The 19,768-nt window shown below is 32.0% G+C and overlaps 1 protein-coding gene across 1 annotated transcript in view; it reads right to left on the reverse strand.

Moving 5' to 3' along the window:
• Positions 1 to 3,640: 3,640 nt before the first annotated feature.
• Positions 3,641 to 19,768, reverse strand: part of LOC110033560 (GEM-like protein 1) — a 29,728-nt gene continuing 13,600 nt past the window's right edge. Inside the window, exons 3-4 of the mRNA XM_020737584.1 lie at positions 7,216 to 7,487; positions 3,641 to 4,098 (exon numbers count right to left, since the gene is read on the reverse strand). Of these exons, the coding sequence (XP_020593243.1) occupies positions 3,910 to 4,098; positions 7,216 to 7,487 (461 nt within the window). The 3' untranslated portion in view covers positions 3,641 to 3,909. The remainder of the gene's footprint in view (positions 4,099 to 7,215; positions 7,488 to 19,768) is intronic.

The following is a 19,768-nucleotide window of genomic DNA, read 5'->3' on the forward strand; positions in this document are numbered from 1 at the left end:
TAAGAGAAAGATAGTGAAATTCAAAATCATTAAAGGCTGATCCAGATATAATAATCTTCCCTTGAAAAAAAAGAGAAAAGAAATTATGAAAATGATCCTTAAAGAAAAGAAAAGAATAATCGAAAGAAAAGAAAAATTTTAAAAAAATGAAAAGTGAGGAGAAGCTTGAAAAGTGAGGAGAAGCTTGAGGGGATGCCTAATTAAAAATTGGTTTCACTTAATTTTTTTTAAGAAAAAAAACTTAATTACAATCTTAGCTTGTTGTTTTTCTATAAATAGTATTGGTTAAAACCTTACTGAAAGAGGTGTAAAATGAAACTTTAAAGTTTTCTAAGAATTCTAAGTTTAACAAATTACAATTTCATTCTAAGTCAATCGAAAATCAGGTTTCCTAGGTTGAACACTAAATATTCTGACACTGTAGTTCTAGTCCTATTCACTAAAATTTCTTCTAGATTGCACTATGGCATTTTTGAAGCAAAATTATAGGATACCTAAAGAGACACATTACCTCAAATCAATAATTTAAATTTTAAAATTATAGTATTACTTGAGGACAAGTAATGTTTAAATTTGGATTTTTTATGTCTTTTAAACGTGTTAAAATTACTTTTACATTTTATACTTAATTTTAATGATATTGCACTTTAATGAAAGATATTTACATGTTTTTGTTGTACGTAAAGTAGGTTAATCATTTGGAGCGAACTGAAGCGAAAATAGAGCAAATAAAGCTAAGGAAGTTGACCTGAACAGGCGCCTAGGCGCCATTATATGGCGCCATGGCTCCAACTTCCTGCACCTAAGCGTCGAAGCCCTTGGTGAAGACAGAAGATGTGGTGGCTAGGCGCCACATCTTGTCGCATAGGAGAAAACTATTCCTCCAGCAAACAGAGAAGGTGGCGCCGAGGTGCCAGCTTATAATTTTAGCCGAGAAAAGAAGTGGCTCTTAGGCGCCACAATGGGGTGCCTAGGTGCCAGAACTGCCCAGAGCAGTTTCTCTGTAGTTAAAGCATGATTTCAAGTCATTTTTCAAGGGGTTCTTCATTAGAGACATTGAGAGGAACATTTGGAGAGTTCAAGGAAGCTCTAATGCGCATGAGATTGAGGGTGAGTGAGAGATTTCTTTGTATTTTCTGCATTTTCTGAGTGACATTTGAGAGATATTATAAGGAGAGTGTAAGATCTGCAGAGTAAATTCAGAAGTCCCTTTGTGGTGGATTGTCTTTGCTGATTTCAGTGAAGGAGATTCATTTTTATTTGCACATTGTTTTGTTCTAAGTAGATTTTAGCTTGTAAGGCTTTGATATATTATAAAGCAATGTTGTTCTTGTGTTTACTCCATGAAATGTGAGTAATATCCTTACTTCCTTTCTTTTGTAATGGATTAATGGCATGTATATGGTTCAAATTAAAGTAGAATCTAATCATTTTATTGAATGTAATGGAATTTCACATGTACTTCATTTACTTTACAAATTGGTCATTTGTGATATTAAAATTTGTTGTGAACCCATAAGATCCAGGAGGGCTATGGCTTCCAACAGCTAGTGGGTACTACATTAACCTTTAGGGTGAAGGAAAAGTAATCCTGTAGTGAGTGCAAATAAATAGGGAGATAATTTTAGCGAGGATAACTAGAGGGTTTCTAGGGTGACAGGCGGAAAGTAGTTCTAAGTTAACATAGGTTCTTTATGCATTTGGAAAAGGGAAAAGAATGGATATGCACCTATTTGTCACAGATTTTACTTAGGGATTTTGTTTTAATTGAACCTACAATAGCTACTAGTCTCATTACAAAAGGAGGTAAACTCTAGATAACTTGAATTTTCAACTTACTTTAGCTTAGTGTGATTTGGCTGAACCTTTTTAGCATAATTTAGCTTAGTTAAATTAGCTGATTAGATCACTTATAAATTTAGTAGTAGATTAGTCAAATTATTAGCTCACCATTACTAAAACCAATTTCCTAGCTAGCGCTTTCTAGATTCAGTTAAGGCCTAGATCAAGTCCGTCAAATTTGTAAAATTCCCTATGGGTTCGATACTCGAGACATAAAGAAAGTGTTATATTACTTGAGTGATATATCTACTTGCTTTTTTAACTGGTGTAAAGTGTGTAGGAGTGAAAAACTTAGAGATTTAATTTATAAAATATATTTTTAAAATTTTAATATTTAATCCTAAATCACCAGGTATACTATAGCGTAAATAGCGGTCATCATCCTAACCAAGGGTTAGGGACTTAGAACCACCCAAATGAGTCTTCAATTCGCCTAGGGAGTAGCGATGGACTCCAAGGTTAAGATAGGCCAATTTAGGTAAATGGAACGTTTTGAGTGTGTTAGGGAATTTGGGGATTTCAAAGATGTCCCAAGACCAAACCACCCAGGCTACCCTAAGGCCAACTGATTTTATAGGAACTCACTCTTGGGTCTCCACATGGTCTTAACCATCTTAAGTGACAAATAAGGGCTCGTGGCCACCCTTCACAAGAAGAGTCAAGAAGTGTTTCAAATTTCTATGGGGGTAGGGTCCATCACTATTCCTTTAGGATAGTAAACATAAAAATCTTATGGCTAGATCCTAGGCTTCTAAAGAAGAGAATTAGACCACATCACAAATGAGGTCAACATTGCTAAACTTATCCAAGAACCTAAAATATTTTATCAAATGGCTTATATTGATACCCTTAATTATAAAATATTTTTTAGTATTTAAGTCGTCTAATGACTTTAAACTTGAGTTTATCTTATGCTTTGTTCAATTTCTCACATTAAGATACTTCTTTTGATTACTGTCACAAAGTTTTCAAGTGTGCTTAAAGTGTTTGATTTTTGCTTATTTGGACTTGGATTGGGTGGGTTGAAGTGATTTTCATGTTGTTGGGCTTGTCTCATCAAATTATTTGTGTTAACTGTAATTTTGTTAAAACTTAAAATTTGGATGATCTTGAAATTATTCTTAAAATATTTCATTCAAATAAGGCTTTGAGATTTATGCTTGATCAAGTAAATTTCTTGATGATTTTTTCATTTACCTCTCATATTTTGGACAATAGAATTATTGACATCCAAAAATATTCCAAGTTTTATTTTAATTGTGATAATCAATTATAATATATATATATATATATTATAATTGATTATCACAATTAAAATAAACATACTTTGAACTCTATTGGACCACTATTTGGGATCATAAACTAAAAATTCTCTTAATTATAATCTCATCAATTCTTATGATTCGCGCAACAATTAAAATGAAGAATATTAATAAAGATTTTGAATTTATTTGACAGACAATATAAATACTTTGTTAAGATCCAAAAGTACCAAAATATAACAAATAAAATGTTTTAATTCATTTGTGAAGGCTCGATGATGTTGGGCAGGACTACCCTAACTTAAAGAAACACTGGAGATCCCCATCAGTGGCAGGAACCAATCCTCGCAAACGACTTCTTGGTCAGATGAGCTGCTTCATATTACTAAGTTGGCCAACATTCGACGAAATCACGTACCAAAGATGATGAAGCATCTAAGATCTGTGAGATTATTACGTGCGGAATTCGCATGCATGAAGACTTCATATCTAATATTGTCTTAAGGTACAATAATCCAACGCATAAATCACAGAAATCACACAAGCGATTTATATGCATAAAATATAACAAGAGTTACAACCAAACCAGTTAATAAAAGAAATTTTAACGTCCATAAATACATGATCTTCTCGTCATGGAGGAAAACATCTAAAACTCCACTATCAACACGTGACGAGACCCCAATCATACATTTATAATCAAACAAATGCAATGCATACAGAACATGATTAACCTTTCAAACACCTTACAATGAAAAAATTTATCATAATTTGTCCCCATTAAACATACAAGTGATTTCTCCAACTAAGGCTGAAAACTGTCAGGAATGTTCAGAGCTTCCTGCAAGTGCTTCACAGCATTATCGTAGTACAAAAATCCCATGAACCAGAACTCATGGTTATCGACTGATACAATCTGGATATACTTTTCTGATGGATTTATACTGCTAGTTGAAGGATTGACTGATCTCAGTTGGCGCAGAGGAATAACCACCTGTTTTAAATCCAAAATAATTGTCAACAATAGTTCTAGAAAAGATGTTTAGTGTTACTGTATGATATCATTAAGAAGGATTGAAGGCATTTTGCTCTTGTCAATTCTCACGCCAAACATCATCATATTTGATCTCTCCATATTATAATGACACCGTCAAAACATCATACAATATTATTTTTACTTGATTGCTTAATAGTCTACCAAGAAATGGCAATTGCTTACTTCTGGCCTCTCCATTATTAATCATTTTCAGAAGTTTTCGACTATGTAATCATCCTCCCAAGAGACCAAAATTTTATTTTTATTTCCTCATCTCTATCCAAATTTGACAGCCACGCAGCTAGTTTGGCAAAACACTATCATTTATATTTTCTCAGCTCTACCAATGATTGCCATCCTTTTCTTTTAGAGAAAATTCACTCTAACCTTTGAGATTTTAGAATTGTCGTTACTCACCTAGGATTCAGCTATTCCATCGTATTCACTGATAATTATTCAAAAATTACTCAAATTTATTTGCTCAAATGTTGCTCAATGGCCATTCATGTATCTCAAAAATTTTGCCAAAAGATGCAATTTTGGTTCTCATTAAAAAAAAATATTTATGCAATAACAATACTTTTGAATTTATGCAGTTTAGTTTCTCGCCAGCTTTGCCAATAATATTATTCATCAATTTTTTTTATTTGAATGCATCTCAACAAAATAATGTTATCGAACATAAAAATTGGCATCTTGATATAACAAAAATATTGATTTTTCACATGAATGTCCTATGTTATTTCTGGAGAGCTGTCTTGATAGCTTTTTGTCCTATCACCTATATTTCCTCTTATTCTCAATATTAACACATAACTATTTATCCATGTCAATATATTTTTCTTTTACATCAAGGATATTTAGTTGTAACAGATTTTTTCATGATTTTCACGCACATGTCAAACTTGTTCTTCATGCTACTTTGAATATCTTTTTGGGAAATTTCGTATAAAAAATGACTAGCAGTTTTATGATCCCCTTCCTCGATAAAAATACACTTCAACAAATATAATCTTCAATGATAATACATGATTCATTTCTCCTTTCTCTTCCTCTGAGACAACCTTACCACATGTTTCTCTATCTCCAAAAGCACTAATACCTATCTTTATCCCTCTAAATATCTTCTCTCCATGAACTCTACCCTTTCCATAGCAACATTTCTAACCACATCATTAGATCTAACTAAGCATCCACCAACAAATGAGCTTTCTTTGCAACATTTACTGATTTCACTACAAAAGTATAAGATAACTTAGGGCCCGTTTGGGGCAGCATATAAGTGCGGCGGCATTTTTGAAAACGTCGCCTAACCGTTTAGTTTGCGCGTTTTTGAAAACGTTGTCTGCCGCGTTTGGGTATTTTACACTAAACGCAGGCCGCGGGTCAACCCCTGCGATCTACCTGCGGGTCGCGTTTCAGGATAAACTGTTTATCCTGAAAGGCACAAGCTGCTCCAAACAGACTCTTATTGCTCTTCCCATTTATTCTATATGCCATTCAATCATTTATCAGTTTCATTTTGTATATTATCAAGCATTTTAGTGACACTATAGCTCACTATATGATCATTAGGCATACATCATCAAACTCTATTATATTAGCATATTTGTATTTATGCATCATTATAATCTCATTAGGCATACATCATCAAGCCCGATCATTCTAACTATTTATATTGATGTAGCTTGCTATAAACGATCATAACATCTCTAAAGTAAAACATTACTTGCAAAAGTGCTTCGGCCAAAGTAAATCCAACTGAAATAAGAGAAAATATTTGGCAAAATATTTGGCCAATCCTCCTGTTCGAACACAAGTAACAGCTCTAGTATACATATCTTTAATGACTTGAATATAATTCATATCAACATCTCTGTTCTCTAGAACTCTACAAAGGACTTCTCTTGGAACCTTATCGTAAGCTTTTTCTAAATCAATAAAAATCATATGTAGATTCTCCTTATTCTCTTTTTACTCCTCCATCAAACTTCTTAATAAATGTATAGCTTCCATAGTAGACCTGCCCGGCATAAATCCAAACAGAGTTTGAGAAATCTTTGTATCACGTCTTAATCTATGTTCAAATAACGTCTCCCATAATTTTAAAGTATGGCACATCAACATCATTCCTCTACAATTTGAACACTCTTGTGCATTCCCTTTATCCTTAAAAATGGGGACCAAAATACTCTTCCTCCACACCTCAGAGTTCTTAGTTTTTAAAATAATATTAAAGAGTTTAGTAAAACAAAAACTCTCAAATCTTCTAAATATTTTCACACTTCAATTAGGATATCATCAGGTCCTACAGATTTGCTACCATTAATTTTCTTTAAAGCCTCCTCAACTTCTTTTTTATTAATGCAACGGTAAAACTAAAATATTTTATTATTATTAACGATGGTAAGATCACTAAGGTCAATTGTAATTTCAAAAACTGCATTGAGAAGTAAGATCACTAAGGTCAATTGTAATTTCAAAAACTGCATTGAGAAGTTTATTAAAATAGCTTACTCACCCAGTTGAACATTTTCATCTAAGAAAAACACCTTTTGATTTTCATCATTAATAAACTTTACTTGAATTACATCTTAACTTTTCTTCTTTAATTGAAGAAAAAAATAAATAAATAATGATCCCAAACAGCCCCTAAAAATTGCGTTAGAAGAATAAAATTAAAAAAAAGAAGAATAAACAAAAAGGTCAACAAAGTAAAAACCATGAAAGCAACGATTAAAATTAAAAGAAAAGGTTGCAGCTCACATGGATGCAACATCAAATCTAAAAACAGAAGGGGAGCAGGGGAATATCAATTAGGTTTCCCATACTATGATTCGAAGATCACAGTTCGATTGAATTATGGTAATAGACATTTCACTAAAACAAAAGGTTACACTTCAAATATAACCGTCCAGGCATCCGGCACTTTTGTTGCATTGACAAAAAGAGAAAAAAAAAATAAACATTTAAGCATCTCAATAACAATTACCATTTAGTTTCAAAAAGTATTTGATTACATCAATCCAGTTTGAGCAGTTGTAACAAATTAAAAGGAAAAAAATAAAGCCTTACCTTGTAGTAGCTCCATTCAGTTTTGTCACCAACAGTGTAAGAAAGGGGGTTATCGCTGCAAAATGCTATCTTAGCAGTAGAAAGATACAATGTTCCCATAATAGGGCCAGCTGAAGTTGACAAGAAACAAGCATATGCCCTTTTCAACTGTTCTTCAGGAAATACATCAAAAGTTTGTCGAAATATCTTCTCGTAACCACCTTCAGCAATTATTTTGGTCCCCTGAGCTATCCTTCCCATAGCAGCATCAGCAAAACTAGGTCCCGTTTTCACTGTTTGACAATTTTCTTTAGCATCAAGCACAAGACGAATATAAATTAAACATGACTTGGTAAATACCATTAAAATTGATAAATAATTAAGAACTCCATCAAGAACTGACATATCAAGATTTATCTACAAGTGCTATATACCAAAGTCTCTTAATTCTATTGAAAGATCAGCGGCTAAAGATGGAATTTTGTGAGAACAAACATGCTTAACATACATGAATAATAGATGTGATTTTATTTTAATTTTTGTTATATGTGATTTTTATTTGCACGTCACTCTAAGCATACTATTTTACCAGCATAACAAGCACATCTATACATTACTGGTATGTCACCTTAATCCATACCTTCTTATTGACATGCCACAGTCAATTCTTATTATCATATAGATGAGTTAACTATAGTCGTGCATCTAGACATGGGCATAAGCTCCCAATTAACTTAATGATCAAATCTAATCAATGATTGTTGGATCTGGAAAGATCTAAGGCTCATAAGATTAAGTTCCCAAACCAACCAGTCCAATTGTAATTGCGTGTTGGGTTTGATTTTTGAGTTAACTTATGGAAAGGATTACTTTAGATATCAATTTAAGGATTAGTCGTCTAAATTAAATGAAAATTCATTTCATGTTAACTTATGATGATGGTATCTTTGCAAGAATAAATAAATTATGGTGACAAATTTGTAATATTAAGTTTTCGGAAGTAGTATAACAGTAAAATCACAAGTTCTCACAGCAAATATCTAATAGTCCCAGATACAAGAGTGATGGAAATTACGGACAAACCAACCTTTACCTTCTATTTCTTCCATTTCTTCTCCGATGAAATTTTCTATAAAAAGATTAGCTGTCCAAATAGTGAAATCACATTTTCTAGACAAATTTCCACCACGCAAGCCATCCCAAAGCAAATTTTGGTTGCACAGAGCATTCTAAGTCAATTGCCCTCAGTTAGAAAAAGCTGCAGTCCATCCTTACAGCAGACGGGAAAACAAATGAGAGAGGGCGATGTTAAGGGGAGAGAGAGGGAAGGTGATGAGAGGGAGAAGACGGTGAGATGCGAAAAAGAGAAAGACAGTAATCTCAAATTTTAATATCGGAATTTGAAATTTTCTGATTTCATTGCATCAAATGGTACTTATTAAAATTATAAAAAGAGAATTGAATCCTAACTAATTATAAGAATCACAGAGAAGGAATCTTCTTAACATTTTCAAAGCACGGTACAGCCACCCACCCAACCACCGCCCACTACACACATTACAAGTCACGTAAGATGATAACACACATTACAATTAATGTAATAAAAAAAGTAAACATCTCTCATTACTTAGTAAAATTTTTTAATAGCTAAAAGTTAAATCATTGGTACATAGAAAGTATTTAAAATTTATCTATCAGCTTTTCTAAATCTTAGTCATTTATATTTATTGATGCACGACAAAAGACCTGGAGGGAAAAGTAACTTGGTTGCTCTAAAATTATCATAATCTCTCTCCTCTCTCTCTCTCTCTCACACACACACACACACACATACACACACAGTCAGTCAATATATATATATAAACTCTTAATTTCCAATGTTGCTCTTGACACTCAATTTCAACTATGATGGCAAAGAAAAGAGGCAATACTACACCACATTTTGTAAATGGAGCTAACATTTGAAGATCCTTGCAATTGTTGTTCACTACTAAATAAACATAAAGACTTTGGTTGAGCTCCTAACAAAATGCTCCGGAAAGACCATCTTTGTTGTGTTGAAAGTTGAAACGTAAAAAAAAAAAGAGTTTAAAATAGAAGTGTAGTGCACCTAGGAGTGAATAAAAACTATACTAGAGAGATGATAAGTGAAGTATGCTATCTATAGAAAATAAATTTAAATGGCCTGATTCTGTATAATAAAGGGTTGAAGTTTCACCAAAATGAGTATGCCAAAACTAACGTTATTACAAGTGCATAAAAACTTAACATAAATGGAACAAACCTCAAAACACTAAGAAGAATAAATAAAGAGAATTTATAAAACCAACTAAAAATAATTGGGATAATGTTTAATAGTGGCAAATATCATCTAAAGAAATCATATCATTTGAATGTTTCTATGACAAAAGTAAAACAAGGAAAAAAACTGAAAAGATGCCTCCACAATTGAAAAAAGCAGAACATAAGATAGCTATCACCTATTTGACATATGGTGGAACCCACCAGGCAAAATTCCAGACTCATTTCATCAGTTTAGAAAAATTATGAACAATTAGTGTACTTGCTGGTTGCTTATTGGTGTAACTTTAAAATTCAAAATTTAGATTGAAAAAGGTTAAAGACATTTTCTCCTTTCATACAGAGTGTTTAATGCTTTTGATTCTAGCCCTCAATTAAAATATGAACAAAACGGTAACCATTTGTTTTTGGCATTTTACGAACATCTGACTTGGAATCAAGAATGAGAGACAAAGTTTCCTCTCAAAATCATGTTTTACAATGACTAACCATAGTGTGTACTCATACAACTATAGTACATCAAAACTAATCATCAAACAGCAATGATTTCTACTATACCTTCGACATAATAAGAGCGCAACCTAATACTTGAAGTTTACGTTTGTGTGGAGTTTAAAAAAAAGTTGATGTCCAGCACTCTAAGCCTAAATTCATAAATTTAAAATGTACCAGCTGCAAAACATGCCATATGTTAGAAGGGTGGAACATCATAGGCATTTTTCCCAATACAATAATAGATGGAAACCTATCAACCTAAGAGATTCGACCATTTTTTTAAGATGTGTGACTGATCTCCACACTTACATGGATCTTAACGATCCCCCATTTAGATAAGAGTCTCTTACATTGACCATTACTTTCTGTCAGATGAAAAATTGTGAACAAAATTAGGTATTAAACAATAAGATTCCATTCAATTATGTGTAATATGTGTGTGAATCACCCATTACTGAACCTTCCTCAATTGAAATTAAAGAAACTTAGAACCCTGTGTGACACAGGCTGCATTAAAAACTTGTCATTGTCTCAAATAACAGTTATTAAAAGGCACAAATTGAGCCACCATACATCAATAGATGAAAACCCATCAATATGAAGTTTAAACTAATGGGTAAGGGTTTTTAGTAATATATTAAGACCAAAACTTATGTTTTACTTCCATTTATTATTGCTTATCACAACTTCAATATGGATCTTAACACTAGCACTCTTGTCGCAATTAGGCTAAATTGCTTGTTTAAAACAGGAGAATTCTAGGATGTTGAAATCAGCTAAATGACTATTTCATGACAATGAAGTCCCGCAGAAGCATTCCATTGGAAAAGCATAGAGAAAATATAAATTAACAAGTCAATAGCACCAATAACAACCCCTAATTGATTTTAGGGCATGATCTGAACAATTCTTTGTTAGTCCTTGTCAATCTCTTTTCCATGCTCCCAAAATCTTGCACTTTCAGGTGTCTAATAAAAGCTTTTACCTACAGCTAGTGCCATCAATTAGTGTTTGATTCATAACCTAAGGAAAAGCTCTTCTTAACAAAAATGTATCATTGACATCCCCACCAAATCCAAGGAAAGATTTGGTTTTGGGTAGTGTTTGCAGGCTAAACTAATATATATGCACTTGAAAAACAATAATACATATTTTAATAACTGATATTTCAATCATTCTATATAGGAAGAAGCGTGACACAACGCTCTTAGAGAATAACTTTAATCATACCTCTTGAATGAGTGTACCAACCATAATCATCATCGATATTAGTCTTACCTCGACTATTTAGGATTTATGAATACTTGTTTTCCATTTACCAATCTTATTATTACATCAGAGAGTGAACTTATTGTACAAAAATCTTTTTAGCGCAAAAACCTACTACCCTCAATGAATCTCCTCTTGCTAAATTTGAAACATTTTAGCTTTATATTTTATTGGTGCAATTTTATCTTTCATTGCATATGCACAAATCTTCTAAGGGCTTGTTTGTCTGCAAGAGGTTACAAACATTCTTTAATACAGTGAATTTATTATATTCCACCATTTGGTTGGACATAGCTATCAATAAATATTAGCTTTAAACTGGAAAAAACTTCATTATCATACATAAAATAAAGAAAGAAAATGAAATCATCAATTCCTAAAACATGCTTTCCATCTATAAGCAACCGAACAAATACCAAGATAATTATTTTTATTAGTTTTCAACAGACAGACAATACTCAAAATATTCCTCCAACAAAATCATTCTTTAATCAGCCTTAATAATTTTTCCACTTATCCATCATAACGTGCTCACTTTTGCCACACACATCTTATCTAACAATATTTTTTTGGGGTGGAATTTACATACATACCACCCAATTCTTATGTATTAGCAAATCTAACACCTAAACTTTGCTTTTTTATGTTTATACCACCATTTTAACTTTTAAAAAGTGAAATACACCTTTTCATGCACAAATAAGATGGTATGTAAAAATTAAAGTTTAGGTGTCAGATATGTAAAACCATAAGACTTGAGTGCATGCATGTAAATCTTCCTATTTATTTTACCACCCAACACTTCAATATACACAATATAGTTAACAAATTATAATGTTATAAATTTAATTTTAAGTCTATGATATTCCTTCATCATAAACCACTCTTAAGGTACTTTTCTCTTTTCACCAACCATCCTTAACTCTACAAGTTAAATCCATATTATTTTGTATAATATATTATATATTGCTAAACTCATCACACAAAAGTATTATTTTATCATCAAATAATATCATAAGCTTAGTACTAACAGACCTACGAAAATTCATATCAAAACTCAAAAGAAAATTTTTTTTAAAAAAACTCTTACCTCATATGAAGGAATCTCACTACACTTAATAAGCACATATCATAATATTAATAATAGCTATATCTCATATTACCTTCCAAAATTTGACATTTTGCAATCTAAAAATTAATTATGTATTTGAATTCAAATTTTAATCTATCAACACCTTCAAATTCTTTCTTTAAAAGGATTAAATTTATTTGATTCCTTAGTTTATCTAACAACTCAAATTATAATTTTTTCTGGTGCTAGAATGGTCCTTAAAAATATCGCACAACTATATAGCCCAATTGAAATGAATAGATCATAGATTGCTAAGATGCCACCCATAAGTAGCATGCCACGATTAACCAAACGTTGTGAAAAGTTGGAAAAAGTAGATAGGATGTCATGTGAAAGTAATGTGCAACAACTTAACCTAGTAGTGCTGAAGAATAAGCAAACATCAAGTATGTCTAGAGCTTAGATTAGATTTCCTACATGAAATTTTGAAGGCTTTCAAGGAGAAGACATTTTAAATTGTTAGGCACAAATTATTAGATGGACAATAAAAATTATTTATTTGTATGAAATTAAATGGAAATGACAAATTTTCAAGAAAATTGAAGAAAATTATATGTTATTATAAATTGGAAAATTGATTAAAATTAGGAGGGGTAATAGCAGTTAATGAGTTAATCCAGAACTTGGGTATGTTAATCCAGAAGCTCTTTCTATGAAACAAATGGGCAAGCATATTGATGTTTCTGAAATTCTTTCTTCTTCTAGACCTTCTAGAGGAAGAAAGGAAAACGAAGAGGTCTAATTTCTTGCAGGTTTTCCTTTTTTTGGTTGTTGTGATGTTTAAAATTTTAATTTGGAATATTAGAGGGACTGTCAAATCCAATGCCTCTAATCGGTTAAGAAATCTTATTAGAAATTACAAGTAGAGGCTCTTTTGCATTTTAGAACCTCTGGTGGATGTGCAGAACAATGAAAGATAAAGAAGGAAAATGGGTAATTTTAAGCTTGTGACTAATATTAACAACATGATTTGATTCTTGTCAAAGCATGATATCAAGTTTGATGTTATTATTAATCATGCTCAATTTTTTTCATCTTAAGATTTTTCTTGATAATACCTATTATTTTTTAACTGTTGTTTATGTTGGATGTTCTAAAGTTGATAGGGTGGAGCTTTGGAATAATCTTAAAGTTTTAAAGAATGATAATGAAGCATGGCTTGTAGAGGGTGATTTCAATATGATCACTTCTGCCGCTGAAAAGAAAGGGGGTAACCCTCCAAATTTAAACTTAATTGTTGAGTTTAATGATACTCTTTTTTATGTAGGACTTCTTGACTTTAGGATTTAAGGGGAATCCTTTTATCTGGTCGAGAGGATTGGTTTTTGAAAGGCTTGACAGATTTATTCCCAATACTAAATGGATGAGTATTTTTAATTATTATAATGTTCATCATTTATCTAAATGTGCTTCTAATCATGCTCCTTTACTTCTTGATGTGAGAATCCATAATATTAATTATAAGTAACACTTCCGATTTTTAAACATTTGTATTATACATGTTTCTTTTAAAACATTTGTTGTTGATAACTGGAAGATTAATATTAATGATAATGCTGGTCTTAAGCTTTGGTTCTTGCTAAAAAGCTTAAAGACTGGAATTGGCAAGTTTTTGGGCGCCTTAATACAATGGTGACTCAAGCTAAGGAAAATGTTAAATCTTTAGAGTTGGATTATTGCAATAACAACATCAATTGGGATGTTTTAATGAAAGGGCATATTTTGTTAAATCTTGCTATTAGTATGGAGGAATCCTGTTTGGCCCAAAACGCTTCTAAAGTTCACATGATTGATGGAGATCGTAACACTGCTTATTTTCATGCTTGCATTAAACCTAAAAGAAGGAATACTTTGATCACTGAGATCAAGACTGAAGTTATGTTACCTAATATGAAAGCTATTGAAGGTGACGGGGTTAATTTCTTTTCTAATATGTTTGCTAGTAATGGGTCTTCTCTTGCTACCATTACCGGTGAACTTTATAATGTTTCTTCTATTTGCCATGATAGGAATCTTATCAAGATTCCTACTGTTGATGAAATTAAGGATATTCTTGATATGGAAGATGGTAAAGCTGCTGGACCTGATGGTTCTACGGTGGAATTTTATAGAAGTTGTTGGGATATTGTGCAACATGAACTTGTTAGCAATGTGGACTTCTTCAGAGTTATTGATCTACCTAAATATTTTAAATCTTCTCCTACTATTCTTATTCCTAAAGTTAAGAATGCTAAAAGATGGGATTCTTTTCGATCCATTAGTCTTAACTCTATTGTTTCTAAAATCCTTGTGAAAAGATTGCAACCTATTTTGCCTAAAGATTATTAGTGATAACCAATCAGCTTTTGTGAAAAGCAGAAATATTTGTGACAATGTGTTAACTATGCAAGGAACTTCTTATGGATTTTCATAAAAAAGGTAATGCTAGTAATGTTATTTTTAAAATGGACATTAAGAAAGCTTTTGATACCCATAAGATGGGAGTTTATTTTAAAAGTTTTACATAATATTGGTTTTAGTGAGGAATTTTGTATGCTTATTAAGAAAATTCATCAAAACAATTTTTATTCCTTGTTAATTAATGGTAACACTTGTGGCTTCTTTAATTCTTCTAAAGGTATAAAGCAAGGTGATCCTTTATCACCTATTCTTTTTATTATTGGATTTGATTATCTTTCTAGATGCCTTAATGCCTTATATGAAAAATGCCCTAGTTTAAATTATCTTCATAAAGGGAAGATTAGTATTTCACATCTTTGTTTTGCTGATGATTTGGTTATTCTTTCAAATGCTCATAAAAGATCTATAAAGCTCCTTTGGAAGGTTTTGGGGCATTTTCAAGATGCTTCAAGTTTGCAGATACTGATAAGTGTTTTTTCTATTGCTCTAAACTTATTCCTTCTTGTAAAAAGAATTGGATTATGGATGTTAACAAATGCCAAAAAGGCACCCTTCCTTTAACTTATTTGGGATTAATCTTGATATCAAGCATAAAAGAGTGCATCTTTTTGGCTCTCTTATTGATAAAGTGAAGGGGAGGATTCTTTCTTGAGAGAATAAATTTCTCTCCTTTGGTGGTAGAATTACCATTCTCAAAAGTATTCTCACTTCTCTCCCTCGTTACTCTTTACGAATTATGCAAGCCCCTATTGGTGTTCTTAAAAGGCTTGAGAAACTTTTTAATTAGTTTCTTTGGGAAGGTAATGGTAAGTCGAATATTCATTGGAAAAGCTGGTCTAGAATTTGCAAACCAGATGAAAAAGGTGGTTTGGGTTTTAGAAATTTTGAGGATACTATAAAGATTAATTACATGAAATCGTCGTATCGTTTTCGTGCTAATAAGTCTTTATGGGCTAAACTATTGCATGCTAAGTATTGTCACAATGATAGTCCTTTGAAGGTTTCTCCTACTAAGCATGACTCTTTCATTTGGAAAGACATGCTTAAAGTGGCTGCTTCTACTATACTGGGATAATGGTCATGGTAATGTGTCATTTTCGTATGAGAACTAGTTAGGGCATGTCCCTTTAGCTGATTTTTATGGTGGCCTTTATAATATTACTTTAAAGGTTAATGAGCTTTGGAATAATAAGAATTGGGATATGTTGAAGCTTCGTTATCATGCTTCATAAATGAGATGTTGATTTTATTAATAGGACTCCTATTAATAAAGATGTTGATAATATTTCTAAAATTAAGATGAAAAATGGTGTTTCTATGGCTAAAACCTTTGCTAATTCTTTTTAAGTTTTTTCAGGGCACTAATCTCAAATGACTATGGAACAAGTAGGTTACTCCTTCTCAATCCTTTTTTATGTGGAGAGTTTTTCATAAGATCATACCTACGAAATTTTAAAACTCAAAGGTTTACTCCTTCCTTCTCGTTGCTTACTTTGCCATAAAAATGACGGGACTCTTATGCATATTTTTTGGAATTGTTGTTTTGCTCAAATGGTGGGAAAAAATTGGTAATGTTTTTACAATCCATATGAATCATCCTAATAAGGCCAACAATTCTAAGCATGAGGGTACTGAGCCTAGCATTAGTACTACTTGTAGTTGGATAATTAATTTTAGTTTCAAACGTATTAATTGTCATGATTTCTCTCCTACTACTAGTACATGGTTGGGCAGTTGGTTTTATAATATGCATACTCAGAAGTCTTTTACTGTACGAAATAATGTTGTTGTCTCTAAATGGTTAAAGCTTGTTGCTCCTTATTTTAAGTTGAACATTGATGGCAGTTGGAAAGATAAGCAGGCGGGCATTGGAGGAGTGTGTCGTGACTGTTATGGAATAGTTTTATGTTGTTTTGTTGCTCCTGTGCCTATATCTCCTCTTGTTGCTAAAGCTGATGTTGTTTTGTTTAGTCTTCTGTTAGTTGTGCAGTTAAATTGGAAGCATATTGTTATTGAAATGGATGTTTTAGTATTGTGGAATTATTACAGGGATTTCACTGATGTGCATTGGAGTATTTTAATTCCAATGAAGCAGATACATGCTCTTAGCAAGAAACTCACTGTTCGTCTCATACCAAGCGAGATTGTAATGCTGCGGCTGATTGGTGTGGTCATGTTGGTGCATCTTGGGTTGTTGGTCTGGATCGTGTGAGTTGTATTTTCTTTTGGTGAGAGGGACTTAGTTTTTTATTTTGTTGTGTGAGTTGTATAGATGGGTTATAGTCCCTCTTACCTGGGCTGTATTTATTTTTGTGGTTTTAAACGAGAAGCTGTATAATGCTCTTTAACTAAAAAAAACAACAATTAATGAGATGAAAGATAAAATTATTAAAGAGAGAAGATTAGAATAAGATGATATCAATAAAGATAATCATAATGAGGTTATTATTGATGTTCCTTGAGTTGGATTAATAGATACTTAATAAAAAAATTTTAAAAAAAGAAAGATGAATTACTAAAATGTATAATTAAGAAAATATGATATTTATTGGGATGACTTAAATGAACATCTCAATTCTAATAGAAGGATGCATATGACGATACATGTTTGGTGTGGATTAAGAGAGAGAAATGAACTAGTAGGAGCTGTACTTGATTTTGCAATAGACTATAATCATGTGATAACAAAATACATTTTAAAAAATAAGAATAGTGTTTATTTACTTTTAAAAATGGAGCAATTATATCACAAATAGACTTCTTTTTACTTTGGTAGGAAAGAAAAAAATTGTTTGTGAAGCTTGCAAAGAAATTATGATGACACGAAGTAAGCCTCAAAAGACCAAAGGAGGAGGCAGCTCAAATGGATAGTAAAACTTGATGCCAAGCTTAAACTCCTTCACTTTCCATTCACTTCATATGGTTGATTCTTTGGGCTATAAAAGCACTTGTGTTATAAAGGCTTAGGGACAACTATTACTAGTTTTTAGTCAAATTCTTAATTAAGAAGAGTGCTTCCTCATAAAAAAAAGTTAGTCCCCAATATTTTTATATAATATTGCTCAATTCCTTGCAACAAAACCCTTTCATTCTCTCTTTTTGTTTTATAATTCAAATATATGGGCTATCTCAAATTTGGTATCAATGATTGTTTTATCATGACATAAGAATGATAAACCTAATTAATTTGCACATCAACAATCTATGAAAGTAAAGTTCAAGATGAATTGTATGAGCACGAACGATTTAATGTCAATCAATAATATGTAATAAATGATATGCTTCATAAATTACTGTCAAAAGTTTTCACAATCCATTGACAAATCAGATCAACAAGTCCAATGAAACCACTTTTTAAAATTACGCAATTAGAGGCCCGCCTCTGTGCAATCAAGAAATTTTCACGTTGAAGCATACACATCACTTGAATCAGCCATTGTGTATGCCTTGGGTATTCTGAGACGCACAATAGGGCACGCTTAGCTTTCAATTCACCGAGGCGTCCACTTTGTATTTGTTTTAGGTATTTAAAAGTGTGTATTTGTATCAACCCACAACCCTCTCGTCTCGATCTCACACAGCAAGTGACGCTGATTGCTACACTGAACGATGTCACAAATGTCTGATCTTCTTGTTGTCGACACCGCAACAGCCACTTGAAGTTGTTTTATTTGAACCCACAAGCCCCCGTCTCCCTCTCATCCGCCAGATGATGCCGCCTACAAGACCGAATGATTCAGCCAGCACTGACATTGACGCAGTCGGATCCTAGCTTTCATAGCCACATGCCACTGTTTGGTTTGGATTCCAAGCTTTCTTCTCTACTTTTGTCTCTGTTTGTTGAATTTGCAGGTATTTATGTTGAATTTTTAGGTGTTATAAATGTCAAAAATATAAACAGGTGGTAGATAGGTAAATATATAAGAATTGGTTGCTACGCATGTAAATATCCCAAAGAAAAATTAAGATATACGTATATACCGCAAAATTCCTATGTATTTACATATCTAACACCTAAACTTCAATTTACAAGCTTGAGTCATATTGGGTGGTATTTTTGATGTGATATGAAAGATTTGAGTGGTATAAAAGTAAAAAAAATTAAAGTTTAGATATTTTAAACATAAATACATAGGAATTGAGTGGTATGCATTTAAATGCCACCAAAAAATGTGTTTTGAATTTTGAGTGGTTAAGCATATGAGCTTAAGCATCAATATTTGATATTATAAGAATGGTATTACTATTTATAAATTTACTTGTTTTTATTATTATAATAATTTACTTTTCAATCTAATTGTCATTCATAAATGATCAATTATATTTAGTTGCATCTTTAATTGTATTTTTTAAACCTTTATAGTGCATTTAAAGTATTTTATTATATCATATGCTATACTTTACGTCTACACGAGATTTTGCATTTTGACATAATATTCACCATTAATAGGTATGTCTCACTCTTAGTTATACAACTCCATGATCAACCTTTATAGTGCATTTAAAATATTTTATTATATCATACGCTATACTACTTTACGTCTCCACGAGATTTTGCATTTTGACATAATATTCACCATTAATAGGTATGTCTCACTCTTAGTTATACAACTCCATGATCATTATAGATGCGATACATGTCTATGTTCACTCTTAATCGGTGGCAATGTATCTCTATTCTTATGTTCACTTTATGCGGTGTAATAATCCATTCATCCCTACATTTACGATTGAAATTTAACACTTTCAATTTGCTTTGATTTTAAAACAAAATTTTCACTATAGGGTTTTCAATTTTTGGGAGAAACGTTTACAGGCAATGAGAAATTTACATTGAGAAATTGAAAAGATCCAAAGTGAAGGCATAATGTGCAAGTTGATGTTGGTGAAAACGGTAATACACATGTTTATTTGAAATACAATTTCAGTGATAAGATGGTTAAAGGATGTGTTACACGGATGAAGGAGCACATCTTG

Source organism: Phalaenopsis equestris, unplaced genomic scaffold (assembly GCF_001263595.1).
Source record: "Phalaenopsis equestris unplaced genomic scaffold, ASM126359v1 Scaffold001221, whole genome shotgun sequence".
In the NCBI taxonomy this organism is placed as follows: domain Eukaryota; kingdom Viridiplantae; phylum Streptophyta; class Magnoliopsida; order Asparagales; family Orchidaceae; genus Phalaenopsis; species Phalaenopsis equestris.